The sequence below is a fragment of the Pyxicephalus adspersus genome, chromosome 4 (genome assembly GCF_032062135.1).
Source record: "Pyxicephalus adspersus chromosome 4, UCB_Pads_2.0, whole genome shotgun sequence".
Classification (NCBI taxonomy): domain Eukaryota; kingdom Metazoa; phylum Chordata; class Amphibia; order Anura; family Pyxicephalidae; genus Pyxicephalus; species Pyxicephalus adspersus.
In genome coordinates this window covers 136,854,166-136,876,941 of record NC_092861.1, presented here as the reverse complement: position 1 = coordinate 136,876,941, position 22,776 = coordinate 136,854,166, and the positions used below count along the sequence as shown (strand labels likewise).

Below are 22,776 nucleotides of genomic sequence, written 5' to 3'. Positions count from 1 at the left end.
TAGGAAAAGAAGCTTGACAATATTTTCTGTGACGAGTTGTCATCTGGCCATGTTACGTAATGTTAGAAAAAATATTTAGATCCATATTTGCTCACCTTTTTTTTCTTGTGATCAGAGTAATGTGAATAATAACATGGAAATGTGCTAAAAATGTAATTACCATGTTTCTATGTATAATTTGTGCACATAATACACGCACATGAAGGCAGTTATATCTTCTCAATACAAATATAAACCCTGCAGTGACTTACAGCTGCTGACAGTGCCAATGTAGAGATTGCAGTTGCCCAGTATGGCTATTTTTGTGTAGAAGAGATTTGTTGCAAACAACAATAAATGGACGAACCGTTCTAACCCTTTCTGAATCCAACCACACCCAAAAAATATCTTCTCAATGTGCAGGGATGGTTTTAGAACACGAGCTCTGGGAAAAAATTGAAGTGGGGTGCTACATGCTGTATGCTATACCAATGGCGTATTCCGAATTAACCTTTGCATAAATAGGTAAGCCACTATAAAAGCTGGTTGCATGCATAGAATAAGATAAGGGGGGATGTAGGATCAAAGGGTCCTCAAGTTTGCTACAGACCTCAAGGCTGTTGGATAATGTGTTAGATAAAAAGATTTATTATTTATGTTGGTATAGAGTCTCTTTTATTAGTTGGTTTAGGGTTCTTTTTTGACACCTGACCATTACACCTATGTGAGTTTGTTGTGCATCCCATTCTAAAACAATGAGATATTTATGGACATTTGTGCTACAACAGGCTCCACTCTTGGAAGATTTTTCACAAGGTTCAGCCAAAGGAGCATTTATGAGGTCAGGTAATCATGCTGCTCAAGAACTCTTTGCTCACTCATGTTCCAATTAATTTAACTTGTATTCTGTAAGATTACTTATAGGGCTCTGTGAAGGCTACATCAAGCACAATAAACCACATCCTTGTGGTTTTGCATGTAGGAGCACAGTCATGCTGCAACAGAAAAATTCTTCAAACTGTTGCCACAAGCGTGGAAACACACAATTGTCTACAACCAATTGTTTCTCAATCAGGGTTCCTCCAGAGGTTGCTAGGGGTTCCTTGAGCGATGAGCAGTTTGTGCCTCTCAGGTCAGTTTACCTAAAACCAGTTATGTTTTTGGGTATCTGTAATGGTGACATTGTTTTCGCTGGCTATTGGATATTCGATACTGGATATTGTAATTATAGCAGGGGTTCCCTGAAGACCTAAAAGTTATTTCAAAGGTTCCCCCATGTTAAAAAAGGTTGAGAAACATTGCTTTACCATTACCATTTTCCTTCATTGGAAATCCATGTGATTTTAATAAGTTACAGGGTGCTAACTTATTCCTTGCTATATAGTATAAGTGTGATGTCAGCTGTCCAACTTTTCACCATTTAATCTAATATATATTGAGTATTACCAGCCATGATTGGGCATAATAACCCCATGTAGACAAGCTGAACTGATTAATTTCCTAAAGAGACTCCAAACTAATATATTTCATGTTTGGCTTTAAATTAGTTTCTTTTTTATATCCATACTGGGCAGATATCACACTGAGAATGATGGACAGTTGAACATGTCTATTCTATTTTTTTCAGCATGTATGAAATCTCTTTGCACAATAATGTATTTAACTTTAGATATCCCTCACATCGAGCTGTCACAAGCTTTGTCCTCACAGTTGCATTTCTTGTTTTTATGAGGCTGTGCGTGACAAACTTAACAGTTAACTTATCAAACATTGATTAAAGCATTAGATGATCTGATTGCATAACTGTTACCAGTATTTTTCATATGCTTAGATACAATGTGTTCTAAGGAAAAAATATATATATAGAATAAGTGCTGAGCAGCAGGCACAAGAAATTGGCAAAACATAGCTTTGTTGTTAGAATCTTGTTGTCCTGTTATAAGGAATGCATGGGGGTTCATTTACTTAAAAAATATTGGCTATCGCTATGCAAGGAATAACCCACCTAGCTTAGTGAATGAGGTTTTTTTACATTTCCTTGCACCTGATTGGGCATTTCATTAGTACATAACTTTGCCATCAGTTGTATCTGCAATACAATATGCAGTCCTGCAATGATCCTGACAGCTGCCACCTTGGTCACTTGCACCGCAGTGCTGCTGGTTCTTACATAACCAGTGTTTGCATAATGGATTGCATGCAGCAGTGAGTGGTACTGAACTGCTTACTGCTGCCCTATTCATTTTCTATTGGGCTGCTAGGGGTAGAAACTACATGTAGCGCATCCCCCCCCCCCCCCACAGGAGCCAACAAAATAGACCCAAGACATAAAAATAGCTCTTAAGAGGTGCAGGAGTGGTATGCCATGCCATTTTACTTTGCTCATAGCTATACTAAGCATTCCCTGCACTTCTTCCAAGCCTATACTGGAGCAGTGTACTGCTGCCAGACAAGCCTAGGCAAAGCTGTTCTTTACAGAAGGATACCTTTGTGACCCATGAGAACGTTGGCACGCTGACTGTATGTCACCTCCATTTCTCCTTGGGTGAAGATGGCAAGAATAGTAGTAAGAGCGTCAAGGACAATCGGTTAGCAATAAATGGCCTGGGGCCATATTCGTGTTCTGGTGGTAGGTAGTCAGCCACTCTCCTGCAGTGGAAGGTGGATTCTACCAGGCATGGCAGAAACTGGGGTCCGGTAAGTGTTGGAACGAATTGAAGGTGCAATAAGTGCCAACCTTTAAACCTGACCATTTGCCACAGCATGCTATGCACCACATCATTTTGACCCTAAGTGTTAGGTGAAATATATATATATCTCCCAGATTGAAAAATGTTGAACAGCCCTACCAGGGAATATGTATTTAAGCTGTATACTGTATGTAATATGTTTGCTTTAAACTGTGAATTGTGGAGTGTGCCTCTTCCAGCAAAGCAGAAATCTGTGAATAAAGTTGTTCCACCAAGTCTGCAGTGGACATGCATGAATCTACTATTTAAAGTATGACTATGCACTTTCCTGTCCAAACAGTGTACAGTTTACAGAAGTGAAATCTGCCACTGGAGGAAAACAGGCTCCTGCCTCACATTGACGGAACACTAAAAATCCTTAGGAAAACAAAAAGCACGATCTGCTAACAAATGAAGATAGCAGTGGTGACATTTATGTTGGAACTTAAACTGAAGTCTGTTTTGTATATATCCCTGATTCTTCACATGTGTGTATGTGGTCCAGACCCAGCAAGAATCCCAGGAAACAAGGGATCACCATTTAATGTGGGATACTGACACTTGGACTGTTTCCAAAACTCCTATCCCAGCTGGACTCTGGGCTCTGCACAACGCTTGTTCTGGGCGACTAAAGGCTCATGTATGATAGTCTATTATAGTCTATGTGTTTCAAATTCAGCTATTATAAGATGCACAAGCTTTATGAAATAAACAAAAAATTTCCCTTTACTGTCCCTGACTTGGCCATATCCTTCTTTTTTTTTGTATCCCACTCACTTCTCTTCCTAGACATTGTAAGAGGGCTTCAGCAGCATAGGAAGTGTTGCCAATCCAGAAACTCATGGGCAGGACTAGACATGGCCAGGTGCAGATTTACAAGCTTTGAGTAAGCAGTGATAATGCTGATAACCACTCCTTCTGCAAATGATTTCACACCACTGTAATGCAATCAGTTACAAGATACAACAGTGAAAACCTTGCTGTGTATTTACCTGCAGTGCAGCACAATTGCCACCCCATCACAGAAAGTTGCAATAGGTGGACCGCTGCTATGGTAGGTCTAGCAGGTATTGGTAGGATGTTGTACATACACTTACTGTTTCTGAGCCCTTGAAGCCATAGATCCAGCACTCACCACGAGCTCCAAATAATGAAATAGTTACAATAGATTTACTGAGCAGAAAAAGTACCAAGTTCAGTACGTTCACAGGTTTTATGCGCATTGTCCTGAAGCGAAGAGGCCCAATTGTTTACGGATTCGGCTTACACGTTAAAAAAATCAGCAAATACTGAACCTATGGATCATGAAAGCAATTAAAATATAGAAATGTTAAGCACCTGCGTGTTCTAGTCGTGCCCAAATCAATAACATTGGCCTGAAGTCTGCCAAGTTAAAAAAACATTTTTAGGGTTCTTGTTGATAGTAAACCCCTTGGTACTTCTATTTCATCTCAACAATATGTTCAGGAAATTATACAAAAACTCTACTTATATGTTTAGGTAATGCTACCAAAGCTTCCCTCCCCTTTGTAAAAACCCTTCTCCATGTACGCCTGCACAATGGTTTGTGAGTATTTCTAATATAATGGCAGTGGGAGATCTGACAGCATCCCCGAAAAGCACCACAGACAAAATCCAGACATAGGCAAGGTCTATATGTTTAATGCAAAACGTAGCCTTGCCTAAATATTCCCTCTGGACAGCAATGGCTTTTTCCTGGCACACCTCCAATGCAGGTTACATTGGTACAATCTCATTATCCTTATAGATGCATTTTAACACAAACTATTGCTAGAGTTACCTCCAGATCCCTGAAATTTTGGAGGTTTTGGAGACAGTTTGTGGTCCTAACCTATGCCACATGTACATTATGTGTGCATTGATTACTTAATATTTTTCCAATATAAAGCTTTATTAAAGGTTTATTGAATGCAAAATGCAGCAAAAAAGGCCAAACTAAAGAGTAACTCCACAATATATAGCAAACAGCATGGTAAACTTAACCAAGATCCATGGTTGAAACTTATGAAAGGTATAGGTCAGGGATCTCAGTTTAGAATGTTTAGGAATGAGGAAGTTCCTGGGCTTGTCCTTTTTTTTGATCTCTGGAAAATGGAACAGAAAAAAAGAGAGGAAAGAGAAAAAAAGAAATGTAATATGTGGGGGAAATGGAAAAGAAAGGCGGAGGCTTGAGTATGTTACGGTAGGACAGAAGGAGCTCCATTTTCACCGGTGTCCAGGAAGAGACTTTTGTATGTGGGAGCCAACAAGCCCAAGTAGGGAGAAAATAACCTGCACCTTCTCTAAAAATATGAATTAGTTCCCCCAGTGTGACTACCTGGTCAATCATTGAAAACCAGTCACTTATGGAGGGTAATGATTATTTATTTGGCAATCTTTTTAAATCTTATAAACATCCACAGCTATTTCCTGCAGGATCTCAGAGAGGTCCTTTTATTTTGGCATGATGACACCAAATATTTCAAAGATAACATCAGACCCTAGATATCTAAAGTTTAAATAACACAGGGTCCATTGTGTTACTTTATAAGGAGGTTCCAACTACTGCATAAAAAAGTGTTAATAAATATAAGGATCCATTCTCTATTTTTGATATTACATTTGTCCTTCCTGTGCACCTTATGCAATGTTGGTTGAAGATCTAACATTTGTTCAAATTTGTTGATAAAGTGAATCAAGTCTACTTTTTTCCAGAAGTGCGAGTAATAACATAAAACCAATTTTTTAATGGGCTGCCATTCTACATGAATAGCAATCAATGTATCACACAATATGGCATTCAGTAGCACATGTTGTGGTATTGCGTGACCAATCCAAAGTATTCCTTTCCCTGAGCAACTTAAAGAACAGCATATGACGAACATTAAAGATGCATATGATTTCTGACATTGTTGACCCTATATTACAAGAAATTTAGTAGGTTGGGAACATTTCTTTTACATTTGTGATCTACATTAATCTGCAATAAATTTTAGCTGGATATACAAGTGGCAATTAGAAAAAGCAATTAAGGTTTCAATATTTTTTTTGTTTGCAAATCGTCAACATTAAGTTAGAGTTTTGACTGACCACAAGGAGTAAGAATATATATTTCCCAAACAGACAGTGGAAAGATATGATTTCTTTATGCATTTTATTTATTTTTATGGATAATATTATTATGTATATTATTATCTTGAAATTATATGGGGGTAACATATTACACAGTGCTGTACAGAGTCCATAGTCATATCACTAACTCTCCCTTAAAGGGGCTCACACAACCTAGTGCCCCAACCATGTGTCATTAACATAGTCTAAGGCCAATTTCAAGGGGAAGCCAGTATTTCCAACTGCATGTTTTGGGATGTGCGAGGAAATGGTTTTGCAGAGAAAACCCATGCAAAGATTGGGAGATTATACAAACGCCCTGCAAATAGTGACCTGGCTGAATCATTTGAATTCAGATTGTCGGTAGTTGTAGACAGAAAACTTCTAGTTTCTAGCATCTAGCAATATTGGTTACTGTATGCCACTTTGTTACTTTAAACCAATGAATAATGGGAGAATTATATTTTGTATGTGACCTCTTAATGCGAGCAGCTGAACCATAATTGTTCAGTTTCATTTTTTTATCTTATGAGTGTAAACCATTTCATGGATTTAATGAGGTTTGCTTGAGTTTATTTTTGTTGAGCCAGCACCTTCCAGCTGTGTTTAGAGAAGAGAGGAGATACGTCACTGATGCAGGTACAGTAATATTTGCAGTGTTTTGCATTGGGTTCCTCATCTACTGTTTCCAGTTTTTGAGTGATGGCCTCCAAAATAAGCAAACACTCTAGACTATAAACACATCTCTGTCTTCTATTGCACCATTAATATTATCAGTGAATGAGAAAGAAGAACTGCTCTCATTATCCATACTAACTAATGTGTATACATTTACAAATTATAATAGGATTATAATATATACAGATTATAATACGAAAACAAATATATATATATATTTACAGTACATATACCGTATATATATATATATATATATATATAAAATCTGTAAATGTAACCACATCTTGGCAGATAGTACCTGCTTTATTTCTACCCCTCTTCAAATGTAATATACAATTCCCTAGATATTCTGGTACTTTATTAGTAGACTTTAAATTAGTTTTTTCTTTGTGCAAGCAATAAAGTACATTTGTCAGTACTATAAAAGCACTGGGCTAACTGCAGTGGTAAAATGCAAGGACATAGAGCTCCATAGCACCCTATGTCACCTAAATCCTGGGTCACGATGACATGCCACTTCCAAGTATTAGTGCAAGATAACCAGCGCCATTTCACCACCTATATATTCTTCCAATATTTTCCTATTGGTATATCAATTTATTGGACACCCTCACTGGCCATTATAAATGTAAGGATGGCAGGATGGTGCAGGGAAGCTCAAATCTACCAAGAAATTCAAGAGTCCAAGAAAGCTAGCTCGCTGGAAAAGCCAGGGATTCCAGGCTTCTAACTGCAATATCTTGATCCTGATAGGTTTGCTTTAATCATGGCTGTCGGCACTTTTGATTCTGTGACGCACCAAGTGAGTCACAGGCTGCCCAAATTATTGATGGAACTATATTAAGAGGCGAGGAACAGCAGAAGGCTGACCACAGCACAATTCTGTGTTCGTATTCTGGTATTTTGGAGTTTTGGTGTCCCTGGTGGCAGTTTAATTTCTTCTACTATACAACAAGTGCAATTTAGGCAATAAAATAAATATTTTGCTGGGAACTAAATTGGGTATTGAGGTACATATACATGACAGGTGTCCAAGACGAATGATGATGTGTACAGTAGCCCCAACTCGTCATCCTCCGTCCCCTCTTCATAGAACAGAACAGCACTGTGTGCATAGCGATCATTCATTCTCCTCTCACTGAAAACTAACAAGAAAATAGTTTTTTTTGCCAAACAATAGCAATAAATCCATTCCAGGTTTATTGGATCATCCAGGTTCCCCTAGTCTAGACTATCTTTCCCAGTCTTGGAGATCTTTAATAAATCATGCCCAATGTGTATGTAATTTAACATTGTAAAAGTAATAGGCACACTTACTTTACACAGGTGTGAACACTGATCCAGTGCAGAACAATACTGCAGTTGTGGGTTGTTGTGCGTTAATAAAAGAGGCTCAGGCTTGCACAAACTTGTGTTAATAAAAGGGCTATCATCTCAACTATCATACCAGATCGGAAAATGTGCCAATGTTTTCAACTTTATTGTATGAAATTTTGTTCCATTAGGTATGTAAATGTGGGAATTGTGTCTTATATATCAAGATTTGTTTTATTTACATTTTGGTCCACCACCAGATTAAAACCCACACAAAGTAATGAGACACCAGAACCCGCTGCACCATGCTACACTTATTTTTTCCCATTCTTAATGCATTCATTTATTATTACAACATTTTTTGTACAGACTTCTCACAGTTCTCATCAGAAAGTTTTTCAGCTGTAAGGCCATCTCAGGTAAACAAGTATAAGTCACCAAACTTCTCGGCAAGTGGACAAAGTCAATTTAGAATGTGACTGACAGGAAGGTCAATCTTTTGCAACCCATGCCAAATATAATAGAGAGGAAAATTCTTCTTGTATGTGAAAGCAATTTGGGTTCTTTTAATGCTACAGGAAACAGATAAAGGAAATCTAATTTTATGTAGATTACAAAGCAAAGTTTCATTGTACAAAGAATAAAAAAAAAAGTTTGTATTGTGAGAAAAATGAGGAACAACTGGTGGAAGAGATGCATGCTTCTTTATAAAACAGCATAGCAACAAGCGTTCCACTTCTGTAATAATGGGATTCATGTATGAAATTTAGTTCCCAGGAAACACCTTGTGTTAATGCTACCAGAGACTTAAATGACACCTGTAGGGAAGAGGGAGACCGAGGCTGCCCAGTGTTATTTTCATGACTGGTAAACACTGGCGTCACTGACTCCGATTGTGTATGCAGCCAGTAACATTGGAGCAGATATAACCAGAGAGAAATCTATATACTAAATACATCTTCTACTACATATAAGTTCTTTATATTTTATTTTTTTATTTCCAGCCAGCAGCCATGGGCTTTTTCATGTTTTCCCAGCGAGTGAATGAGTCTCAGCAGTGACTTATTCCCCTCCCTGAACAGAAAAAAGTGTTTCAGTTGGAGAGAGATGAGTTTAAAAGCACACAGCTCTTCCGAAAACCCATAGTGGTATATGACACTGATGGCATGGGGGCAACCTCTAATGCCACTGGGAAGAATGTCAGCCCTACAAATATCCAAAAAAAGGTCATTGGTATCTTTTAGACTGACCTGAGTGTCACAAACCCATAAAAACCTGGAGGAACCCTAGGGTTCCACAGAACCCTGTTTGAGAAACACTGCTCTAGACAATAAGGGTTTGAGCTCCATATGTATGGCACCTGGCCAGCAATTCGGTAATTCACACCACAGCTCTAGGTTCTTAAAGAACCAGCGTCTGCACATTTGACAGCTGGCAGCAGAGAGTAGTACTACAACCCCCATTCATGCTCTTTGGGGCTGCAAATGTGGCCAGAAGAAATTGCAAATAGGCACAAGGAAGTGGTAACCCATCCACAACCTCTGGCCAGTGTGAAGCCTAAATGTAGGAACTTATAAACTCAAAAAACAAATTCAAATAAAATCGACTCAAAAACCAAAATCATTTCCCTGTATTAAAGAAGATCAGACATTGTGCACATTCTACTCACAGTCTATTCCTTGAATTTGTGGTCACTTGGTTGTCTTCTTTATCAATAGATTTTTGCATGTTTAAAGTATATGTATGGCTATATTTTTTGAATAAAGTAGAAAATAATTAGACATGTTTGTGTTTCCAATAAGAAATTTTGCCCTTTCTGACCCTTGTCTGGGTTACTAGAACTAGAGGTGAAGATAAGATTTTCTGATGCAGTTTTATTATAATTGATTCAGAGGGAAATACCCATCATTGTTGGAAAGATTTCCCTTCAGTTCCTAGGACAACATATGAAGAGAAATCTCCTAAACAGGACACATACAGCATAAAGATTACTTCCAGGAGTTTTAATCCTACCCCTCACTATTCATAATATAATAAAAATGATTTGGTTATTTATGCATTTAAACTGTATGGAAAAAGGAAGAAATGGCTAGACAGCTATGAAGTTGGTTTAACTAATGGGAAATATTAAAATGACCAAATCACCACTTCTGAAAATTAGTTATACGTCTATCATATAATATTAACAAATAATATTACAGATTTTTTTACAGAATTAGATGAGTACTGAATAAGTTTAGCTTTATCTTTTGCATTTGAATAAGTGTATGAATAGCGTGTGCTCATTTACTCATACTGAGTCATAAATGTTCATGCAGGTAAAATGCCTTTTTTAAAAAAAAAAAAATAAAACTTGGAATCATATTGTAGGTGATCTTATACAAGGGTATTTATACCACATCACCATAGCACCATGTACAACCATCTAACCAACATTGTAAATCTTTGGTCTGCAGGGGTGACAATGAAGATTGATTGCTGCAAAGTGCATGTTCCAACCTTGCATGATTTAGTTGCATAGCTCAATGTAGAAACGCCACATATCAGAAATAGCTTGTTTCTTAGAAAGATGAAGATATAATTTGAGCTAACTATGGTGGACATCATTGTGAAATTAAGAATGTGGCAGTTACAAAAGTGCAGTCAAAACCTCTTTTTTTCTTTGTAAGCCATTATTATATATATGGAACTATGGAAATAATGATTATATATATATAAAGATTTGCACACCTCTGCCACTTTGCCAACTGTCCTAAAATGTGGAATAATCCTCTTGTTTTTGTGAAATGTGAGTATATTCTGTTGTAAATTTCTGTTGTGCTACATACAAATTTAGTTGGAGTGCTTCTGGATTCCTTTCCCTTTGCCTGTTCTCACTCTTACCAATATGAATATACTTTCTAATAAAAAAAAGTACAAAGCAGAAAAAATTGAGTGGGTTATATTTTATTTTGTTTGCTGTTCAGCATTAAAAAGATATCAATCAATAATACCATTTTACAAGAGACTTCATCTTTATGTGTATTTTCTGCACAGAACTTTTTACCTGTTATTTAGCTCTAATGATTAAAAATAAATCCAATGTGCATCACTATTAAGAAATATACTTTGGAGAATTCAGGGATCTTAAATGCCAGGAGTGACATTCAGAGAAAGCACATCTTGTTTTTGGCAGATATGCTTCCTCTTTGATTAGCTGCTTTTAGCAAAATGACTATTGTAGATCCTATCAGCTATGTCCCACCCGGCAAACAATAGAACCTGTTCTACTCCACCCAATGTGTCTCGGTCTGCCCGGGGCCCCGTGTGTCCTACACATGCCCTGTGTGATTTCAGTCTGACCTAAACTGGTATCTTCCAAGTCAATATCTATCTATCTATCTATCTATCTATCTATCTATCTATCTATCTATCTATCTTCTATCTATCTATCTATCTATCTATTATCTATCTATATATGAGATGACAGCCAGCAAGTAGTTAAATCTTAGCAGTAAAGTGATTTAATCACAGACCAATAGTTAACCCATAATAACAGTAAACTCCCTGTTATGTGGAACGCATGCAATTAGCACTCTCAAGCAACCGCCATGTGAAAAAAATTAGGACAACACTGTGCATTACTCCCTTAGCCCCCTTGTGATCCCATCACCCCAAAATGTCCATGTTTAGGTTGTTTTCTTGGCTAGTTCCAATTTGGTATTTGCTTTCTTTCTAATGTTGATATTTTACTACCCTGTGCCTATTGTGGGACTTTCTGATTATACAATACAGGTACATTTATCTGATTGTAAGTGGATCTTTAACTGCTCTTACTCTGCATATTCTGTGCGCCATTGCTATAGTGCCTGTATTGATTTATAATAACAGTATTTGTATACTATTTTATTATTACAGGACTATTTTAAAATGAACTCAGATACTTCATTTATCCGTAATCTAGCAATCCCTGTAGATTCTGGATAATGATGAGTTTACTGCATAGGCCAGGTTAGACCATCACATAAATTACAGCTACTATAGTAATTTGTTAATTTTATTACATGGATGTTTTTTGTGGCATAAAGTACATTGCCCAACAAGTCTATTAGTTAGGTATCCAACTTGGTAGCTGTAGCTGTTTTGTTTTATCCAACACGTTTTGCCCTAAGGGTTCCTTTTGCACACTTTCTACATTCTGCCACAGACGCTATCATAAAATTAATCAACTCTCCCCATCCTAAATATCAATTGTCAAGAAGGTAATTTATGAAACCGCTTAGGTTGGATAATAATAAGAACTCACTTCTGGACGTCTGTATCTCACAAGGTTTAGATTTTAGATATTATGCCCCGTACCACATTTTTGTTAGGTTATAAATTGTCTAATGCCATTTCATGACCAAATCTCAAAGCCTATGTACTTGAAACTTGTTATCTTTTGTAACAACTTTCATTCAATTTTTTTTACTTTATGCCACAAAACACCTCAGCTCTCCAGTTACTCCTTGTTATATTCTCTGAATCATAAAACAAGTTTTTGTTGACGGTGCAGCTATAACTGAACTGATTTATCACACGTGTATATTTAATATATGAGACCCCTGATTTCATTAGAAAGTGTGAAACCAAACTCTTCCCATGGTCAGAGAAGTGACACATCTATACTAGTAACCAAGGCAATTCATTCTTAGAGAGTCACGCTTTTTGTGTTTAAATGTTTTTTCCTGTTTTGATGAGGTTACAAAAGCAAAGTAAGGTATGAAAACTACTTTAATCTTCAACTAGGTTTGAAATTTATGAATACCAAATTATACAAAAACAATATTATAGAAATGCACAGAAAAATCTAATTTTAAATAAATCACACATGTAAAACCAATCTGAAAAGCTTTCTAATGGAAATGTTTGTTCTTCTAAACAAGCCCAATAAATATGGGGGGATTATAAACTCATTTATTGTATACCATCACTGTAGTTTCTAGGCGCCACAGACCACAGAAGCAATGTATGTTAAAAGGAATATGAATTTTTGATGTAGACTATAATGTTTCTTATAATTGGAATACTTTACCATTAGATGTAATCTGGAGGTTATTTTACTTAAATGTGTTGGGTTGCTAAGATCTTCATGAGAGGTGTGACAAAAACACGCAAATAAATGTGTGTGTGGTCTTGTAGGAATTTTTTTCTGGGAATAATCCACAGCAAGTGTCAGAGCTAGCAAAGATAATCCCCAATACAGTAACCCCCAGTCAACCCAATATCAGTAACCCAGCCAACCTAAATACCCAAACTGACCCCAAGCCAAACCTATAATGGAAAGATAACCCCCTAGAAGAAAAAACCACAGTCAAGCCAATATGCCAAGAGAAATAACCCCCAACAAAGTAACCCCCAGTCAACTCAATATTGCCCAGTACAGTAACCCCTAACACAGTAACCCTCAGCCAAGCCAATAACCCCCAACATAGTAACCCCAAGCCAACCCAATAAGTCTCATAATAGTAACCCCAAGCCAACCCAATAACCCACAAATGAGCAACCCAAGCCAACCCAATAACCCCCAACATAGTAACCCCAAGCCAACCCAATAAGTCCCAATATAGTAACCCCAAGCCAACCCAATAACCCCCAACACAGTAACCCAAAGCCAACCCAATACCCCCAACACAGTAACCCCAAGCCAACCCAATCCCCCAACACAGTAACCCCAAGCCAACCAAAAACCCCCAACATAGTAACCCCAAACCAACCCAATACCCCCAACATAGTAACCCCAAGCCAACCCAATACCCCCAACATAGTAACCCCAAGCCAACCCAATACCCCCAACACAGTAACTCCAAGCCAACCCAATACCCCCAACACAGCAACCCCAAGCCAACCCAATAATGCACAGCAAACAAACACCCAACACAGTAACCCCAGTGCCCAGCTCAATAACCCTAAACACAGCAAACCCCCTCCCAACCTAATGATCAGATTAAGTACCCCCAACATAGTGACCCCTTGCCAAGCCAATAATGCCCAGTAAATAACATTTAGCACATTAGCAGGGCAGGGTCCTGTCCTCCTCCTGTGTCACTGTCTGTATCGGTCATTTGCAACCCCCATGTACTGCGCTGCATAATATGTTGGCGCTATATAAATCCTGTTTAATAATAATAACTCCCAGCTAAACCAATTGTTACTAATAAGCAATCCAAGAGTCTACACTGTTCACTGCAACAGAAGCTAGGTGAAATGTTAAAATGAGGACAATACTTTTTGATATGTAAATCATTTCATGGAAAATGCATAAATCAGACTCATGCTTTTATTTATAAGATAATTTCAGATTTTCTCCTTCTGAAAATACTACCCGCCTGGTTTCAATAGTGACCTGGAACAAGCATACAGAGCGTTATTATGGTAACAGGGTCACTTTAAATAAAAACAAAACAAGATTAAACTTCAGCGAGCTAAATCTCACATTACTAGGCAGAAATTTGCACTGCTTTAATGAATCACTCCCAAAACACTGAAGCCACAGAATCAGCATTACAAATATGTTAGTCAGGAAGAGCAGAGAGCGTCCTAGTATTCCTAGGAATAGTTTGCAATGACTAGCAGAAGTGAAGAAGTCGCAGCTCCGGCAGCCGCACATGTGACAACCCACTGTCCGCTGTCAACTTGCCTGACCCCGTGGGCGTGTCGGGGGCGGTGACTTGTGCGGGCGTGCACGGTGAGAGCCAATCAGCGGCCTGGGATACGAAGCCGCTGGTGCGGTGACAGGTCGAGCCGCTGAGAGTGTGTGCGAGGCTCCGCCCACCAGGAGAGCAGGGAGAGCTCGTAGTGCGCTGTGCTGTCTGCTCGGGATACATCGCGCATTGCTGTGCTGCACAAGTCTTCCTGCTCCCCCCTCCTGTGTCCTCTGTACCCCCTCCTCCTCCTCCCTGGGCGGCTATACAATCCTCAGCAGTGACCTGAGACTGTATAGCCAGCCTGATCAGAGGGTTACACTTCAAGGACTTTCATATCTCACACTTTTTTTTATTTTTTGCATATTGTATTCTCACAAGTTGTGTGGGGCTGCTGACTAGACCGACCTGCTACAAGAAGATCGCAGCGATATCTGTCATTGCGACTATTGGTGACAAGCATGACTGCAGAGAAGGAGAAGAAAAGGTAAGATGTGATTCTTGTTATGTATGGAGGAGAATGCTGCACAGCCAGGTGTGTGATCGCATGGGGATAGAAGTCCAGAGATGTGTGATGAAGTTATTATTATTATCAGCTATATCAGAGACAGATCATTAATTACACTGTGGATGTGATACAAACAACACACTGTGCAATTGTTATCCAGACTGCTGAATATTGTATATAATATATGTAATAATGAATTGTATACAATGTATATTTTACTGATCAGCAATTTTACTTTTAGCGTTCGGTCACATGGACGATTTTGTAGGAAGGCGTTTAAGCAAATGCCAGTCATTTGTAATTTGTGATTTAATCACTGGCTGCAATATCATTTGTAGGTGCGGCCATAGAAATGAATTAAGAGCAATTGTTGCTGGTCGAGCAAGAGCAAATTAGTGATTCTATAAAAAAAGGAGAAATCATCAATTATAAAAAGGGAATCACCTGCCTGGCATGGCACAAATGATGGGCAGACAGATCTGACATGGCACTGATATCATGGACACTCATATCTGGCATGGCACTTGTACCATGGGCATTTAGGTCTTGCATGGCACTTATATCTGGCATGGCACTTGTAGCATGGCCACTTGTGTGGCATGGCACTTATGTCTGGCATGTCACTCATACCATTGGCATCCAGGTTTTGTATGGCACTTGTACCATAGGCACTTATCTCTGGGATGGGACTTGTACTATGGGCATTCAGGTCTTGTATGGCACTTATATCTGGCATGGCAATTGTACCATGGGCATTCAGGTCTTGCATGGCACTTGTAGCATAGACACTTATGTGTGGCATGGCACTTATGTCTGGCATGTCACTCATACCATGGGCATCCAGGTCTTGTATGGCACTTATATCTGGCATGGCACTTGTACCATGGGCATTCAGGTCTTGCATGGCACTTATATCTGGCATGGCACTCATACCATGGGCATTCAGGTCTTGCATTGCACTTATATCTGGCATGGCATTCGTACCATGGGCATTCAGGTCTTGCATTGCACTTATATCTGGCATGGCACTTGTACCTTGGGCACTGATGTCTGGCATGGTCCTCGTACCATGGGTGCTTGTATCCAAAAAACACCCACAATGAACCTAATATTGTGTCCCAATAACAATGCATCCATGGAAGAACAATCCCAAATGGCGAAGTTGTGCTAAGTGTAGTTTTAGGACCTCCTAGGAGCATTTGATTTCAACCTGCCTTTACCTTACCCCTGCTTATATCTGTCTGTCGGTTTGCTTTGCAAAGTACACACCCGTGGCTTATCGGAAGAGCAAAAAACACAATTTGCATGTTTAATATTTGCAAGGCTGCATTGCTGTTTACTGAGGCATATTGCATGAACAAGGCTTTGAAATGGGGCATCCAGGGGCAGCTTTTGGGGATGTGACATCCGCAGTTTGCTTCCCCTGAATCTTGTTCACGCTGAGTGTAAGTTTTGTTGGCAGAAAAGAGGCAAGTGAATGGCGTTCGTTCCTAATAATCAATTTTGCAGGTTTGCCAGGTAAATGCAGTTCAAACTTTGAATTACTTATGAAGAACAGTTGCATGGAGGGTGTATGAACCCACATTAGGAAGAGGTGATTAGAAGCCTAACGATGTTATAATGACTTTTAATCGTCGATAAAAGGCCCATTCACATTACAGCATATGACATGTATTAAATCCTATCACGCTCTTCATGTCCATTAAATGAATTAGGAATTATCGTGTTGACGTCATGTAATCTTTTATAGCACTGCAGCATGAAAACATTTTTATTTGCTTTTCCAGTTGCATAGTGACCAAAAAATGCCCCAAAGACGTAAGTTATAAATAGTAAAACACCCACAAAATGGGCCTGAAAAGCCTTGAGGAGCTGCTTGTGCCCCCTCCTACAGAAAGTTACCCCTGCATATAGATAATGTGGGTAAACCATTGAATGTCCCATCACTATATCTGTACATGGATATTCAATATATATAATATTCGATATAAGGTACATTTGTCTTCAAAACATGTCTTGAAATATTTTTGGATGTTTTTGATATAAACGTGATTGTTTCAATGATAAATAAAACAAGGATTAGGAATTTGGAGAGCAATCTGCTTGTTTGTGTTCTTTTAGTAATGACGATGATATCTAGGAAGTTGTTTCGTAACCAGGGATGTTCCTGGAATAAGTGTATGTATGTGGAACTCATTTTTTGCCTTTTAGGTTTGGATACTGCAACTCCAGACCGTTTGTTTGTGTCAAAAATGTGATTGTTATCGGTTCGGACAAGTTCTTTCTTGAATAGGTTGACAAAAGCTTTAAAGGGCAAGTGTAAAAAGGGAATTTAGGAATATGAGGAAGATACTTGTGTCATGGGGGTGAGATGAGAGGTACAGGGGAACAAATCATAACATGGATTATTGCTTGTATAGATTGGGCTGGTCGGGTATGTTTGTGCTTAGAAATACAAAAAGTAGTTTACACTATACTTAGACATTAATAAATGGTTGGTTGTGCTTACTTGTCCAATTTCTTCCCTGTAAATTGGATGAATGTATGAATATTTGGGGCACACAGAGCACAATCCATCATTTTGTTATCCAAAAATACTTGTTTTGGGTGTATCTTTTCCTGCTACATTACCAGAGACCGCCAGACATTAGATTGTCTCTTGATCTGCCTAAAAAGTCCCGAAACATCCATCTAATGTCTATGGGCACCTTATTGTGTTTGTACGATGGCACATAGGAGACAGTATTTGTATCGAAAATCATTGTGCAGACTGAGAACCAGAAATCAGTGTTAGGTGTACCAAACTGTTCTCATCTTCTAGATTCAGGATACATGTATTACCAGCCTGGGATTCAGCAGATACATTATATTGTATCAATATCATTTCCAGAATTTTATTTACATTGACACATTAAAAATAAATGATATATGTATATAGAGAGAGATAGAGATCCGTATATACTGTTCCAACTGGTTGCTTTAGGTTGTATAAAATTACATAAGGCAGGGCTGGAGCATCAATTATGTGCAAAGTATGGTCACCCATAACAACCAATCAACTTTTGATTTACTATATTAAGAGCAATAAAGCAAGAATGCTGATTGGTTTCTATAAGTTATTGCACCTGGGTAGATTATTATTATTATCATATATTTATATAGCGCCATCATATTATGCAACGCTGTACAAAGTCCATAGTCATATCACTAGCTGTCCCTCGAAAGAGCTCACAATCTAATGTCTATACCATAGTCATATGTCATTACTGCAAGAAGGTCAATTTTGGGGGAAGACAATTCACCCAACTGCATGTTTTTGGGTTGTGGAAGGAAACCCATACCAGCAAAGGCAGAACATACAAACTCCATGCATTTCCTGGCTGAGATTCAAACCTGGACCCTAGCATTGTAAAGTAAAGTGTGCTAGCCATTGATCCACCATGCTGCCCGTGAGTTTACGAAAATTTTGTATTTCTTACAGGACTCCTGTTATAAAAGAAAAGAAGGCTGCCATTGCTGACCTTTCCTTGTAAAAATGTTTAATGCCTGGCTGCCATGATAACCCTCTAATTCAGGGGGTCAAACTCAGGCCTGTGGGCCAAATCGAGCCCGCACTGTAATTATATTTAGATGTAATTATATGGAGATGGCCCGCCGGTAGACAATGCATGCAGCGCTAATACTACAAATCCCAGAATGCTCTGCTGTCGCGTCAATCAGCACCCACAAACGCCCCCTCCTCTGTTAACATTTATTAGTGATCTTCCTCAATTGTAAATATTTTTTCAATAAATATTAAAGTTGTCCCTCGACTTTGTCCAAATTTTTCATTTTGGCCCACTGTGTATTTGAGTTTGAGACCCCTGCTCTAATTCATTAATCAGGATTTCTGACTTTCCTGACCTGCAAAACTATTCAGAATCATTACCATAAGGTCAGCCATGCTACATTCTAGGAAGCACTCCAGCACCAGGAGCCTCCCTATATCTCCAATGATAGTTTTACTTTATTATAAGGTAATGCAAAATACAATAACTGGGCAGTAAGTTCAGTTAAGCAAAGCAACCAATCAGATATTAGCTTATAGTAATTGTTTCTATGTTGTATATTCTTATTGCATTCTGTGTTACTGTAGTTTGGTTTCTGATGATTTTCTCACTGTAGTTGCAAATATTTAATTCTGAATCCATAATAATTATTCTCTTGTTAACAATAACACATAATATTATTAATTAGGATATTTTTTCCTTAACCCAAACAACTACAGCAAATTACCATATAACTGAATGATTACACAATGCTGAATCTTTCCATATTCTCTGCCCTCATCCATCAATACGACTCCGAGTAAGCGCTGGTGTAGAATTATCAGTGATTGAGTGGAAGCCAGTCTATAAAAAGTGTTCTTTTACCCGCAGCTACATAGAAAGAGAACACTTTCCTCTCCATCTAAGTAATTCTGAAAGAATTTGGTGATAAATATCTTAAAAAACAAGTGTGGGGCGATCCCAGCCACCCCGCACCCACCGCCCCTCTAGTCATAATAAAGGAAGCCTGCCATTGGGAGTTTTTCCTCTGGGGCAGTTTCTTTCACAGGGACTGTAGTCTGAAGCAGGAAGACTTTACTAAATAGCCCAATAGCTTATTTCCTTCCATTGAGACATTCCAAGCGTAGTAAAAGTGGCACAGACCAAGTTCAGAGGCAGCCAAATCTGTTCATAAGGCCCCAATGATCAGAAAATGTTTGATCGTGGTGCTTGTGAAATAAAACTGAGCAAATATGTTTTTATTTGTATAGTTGCAGCATAGAAGCAAAAAAAGTTAGTAGGGAGCTGGTAGATGTGCAAACAAGGAGCTCATTGCCCATAGCAATCTCTGAGAGTGTAAGCTCTTCTGGGTAGGGTCCTCTCCTCCTCATATGTCACTGTTTGTATCTATCTGTCATTTACAACCCCTAATAATGTACAGCACTGCGTAATATGTTGGAATTTTATAAAAAATTTAATAGTATTATTAATAGCAATAAATCCTCTTGCAACTACTGCATTGCAGGTCAGAATTGGATTTGATTTGGTTGCTATAGGCAATACGATCTGTTCTGGTTAGCACTTGCACACATCGTGCTGTTTATTTCTATGAGAAGGAAGAGGGGAGGGTTAGCGGAAAGCACCCCTACGTCCTCCATCACAAAATAATCACAGTCGTTCACTAAACAGCATCGGTGGACTGCTGTATACTCGCTAGATTTTCACTTGCAATGATACATTTTTCTGTGATCTTCTATGTTTCTTGTTTATACTCAGCGGAGTCCTTCTTCTGGGGCTCTGTGCCACCGTTTGCATGATTGTGGGTACTTCCAATTGGCTGCCCATGAAGTTAAAGGGAATATGAATCACGCTGAATGTGGAAGAAGATGGTGGAAAATTGGCACTGTCAGGGGACCTGGATGGCAGATTTAGGTGATTTGACACCCAAGGTTAAACCCAGATTTGTTTTTTAGCTGGTTGGCAAGAAGTTGTAGGCAAGCGGAACCCCCTGTATGGTGACCCAACTCTTCAGTAACCACCCAAAAACTGCCGGTGCTTACTGAAAAGTTCTGGGTGGTGCGCTCAGCTAAAAGGGGCTGGGGAGGACGCTGAACACCAATGAACAATTTACAATGACGATGAACTACAGCTAAAGTTTTCACCACATCAGATTCCAGTAGCCAGTGGATGATGGGTACAGTGGTCATTGGATATTACGCACCCATGGTAATAGTGTAATGATTTTAAATTGTGTGTTAGGTGTTAATCCACTATGTATGAGAAGCATTGGACACTCCGAGTGTGGAAGAATTTCAAAACCCTGTATGGTTTGTCAGCTGAACACTGACATGCTGGTACTTTAAGCTGGAGAAGCACTGAGTATACAGCCATTAGACCGGCCACTGATTGATTCTTTTAGCGATAACATGCACATTTGTGTTTAACTTTCATGTTTTGTACCTATGAAAGATGGAGTGTTGTGGAAACCCAAATGATCAGCATCCTCCCATGCAGGTTCCGCCATGAAACATCAGCCAGGGTCACGTTCACCAACATGCAAACATTCCCTCTCAAGTCTGTAATCACCATTATATTAACATTTCTTCTGAGGGCTGAAATATGGAATTGTCACTTATTTTTACACAAACCCATTTAGAAACACAAATCTGAAGCAATCACAATGGCACATGCAAGAAAATGCCATATCTGATGTTTTTATGACTACTTGTCTAGAATGATGATGGAACTCAGAAAATAAGAATTAGTGCCACCATCACTGAACATGTGTTGGGTCTCTAGGAATGCTGAAGGCTTGTGCACACTGATGTACATTATTTTAATCAAGGAACAAGAAGTGGGGAAGTAACTTTGTTTGTTTAACATTGTGTATGTTCATATCCACACCATCTGTGATTCCAAACAGGTTGTGCTGAATTTCATGCCTGATGTTCTCCAAATGAACAGACAACTGTGGATTGTAAGAGATTGTTATAATATATTGTTGTGTTAAAAAATAATAAAAAGATCATATAGTAAGTGTATAATAACTAAATAACATATAATAAAGAAGGCCACAATTTCAAAGTTTCTGCTGGCCATCAATTTTACCCCACCAGTTTTTATCCAATGCATTAGGTAAAGAATAAAATTGTGGTGGAGAGTTCAGTGTGTTTTATAGGTTTGGTGATTGGAATTTGTTGTATTGACAAGCTAGCCTGGTTGCCATTGGTTCAAACTGATCAATGTCATATACAAGGCCATTATTATGTTTTATCTCCAAAAGATGCTTTGACAGTAAATAGAGGTTGCAGTGCTTACAGAATAATAAAGTATTATTATATGGTTCATCTTAAATGGTAGCTCAATGCGCCACAGCAACACAGCTCCAAAGCTCATACGTTGCAGCACAACACACAGTAATACTCTACCTTGCCTTGTGAGGAGTTGCATTGGCAAAAGAAGGTGCAAATGCATTTTGGGTGTTTTGTTGCATTGTTAGTTGATTGCAGCTGCCCTAACACATTGCATGCTAATCCAAGTAAAGCCAGGCTTTCTGAAGCGATAGAGATCAGCAAGAGCTTGTTTTAAAGCTGTTTTACTGCTTTTGATACGAATATGTAAATACTTTACTGTTCAGAGTCAGGGCACAGGTGTACTTTACATTTATCTACAGCTTGGCAGGGTGCCTTTAATTACTTTGGGTGCATTGCTTTTACATGTTTTTGGAATCCTTTACATAGATTTTCAGGTTCACAATCTGTGATAATATCTTTGAATGAATGTACAGTTTTTTTCTTGAATTGTTTTAAAACAAGCAAGCAAACAAAATCCTAAACCACGAAAATGTCTTTGTCCAACAAGATTACACATTTGACTGTATATAAAATGGCTTCTGACTTGTAGAAGGAAATGAAAATTCCCAATTGCGCAATGGAGCAAAGCCTCAGGGCAAAATATTTCTTCCTGGCACCTTTTTCTGTGCAAGACGCATTCTAATTGTGCGCTGTTGTTATTTGTTGGCAATATGATAATGATAGATGCTGCAGTTTGTGTGTAAAAACCAGGAAAACATTTACTTGATTCTGAGAATGGATTAAACATTGCTTTGTTATACTTTGGCTATAACGTATTTATAATGGTTTTGGAAGCAGGTCAGATGGCTGCAACTTTTGTCACTGTAGCTGTTATTGTTATTCACATGCTTATTAGATAGTCACACCTAATTACTCAGAAAAGTCTAATTATTGTTTTATTGGCTCTGGATGATT

The 22,776-nt window shown here is 38.5% G+C and overlaps 1 protein-coding gene across 1 annotated transcript in view; it reads left to right on the top strand.

The window, feature by feature from the left end:
- Positions 1-14,626: 14,626 nt before the first annotated feature.
- EPAS1 (endothelial PAS domain protein 1) overlaps positions 14,627-22,776 on the top strand; it is a 95,661-nt gene continuing 87,511 nt past the window's right edge. Inside the window, exon 1 of the mRNA XM_072409764.1 lies at positions 14,627-14,960. Coding sequence (XP_072265865.1) covers positions 14,935-14,960 — 26 coding nt within the window. The 5' untranslated portion in view covers positions 14,627-14,934. The remainder of the gene's footprint in view (positions 14,961-22,776) is intronic.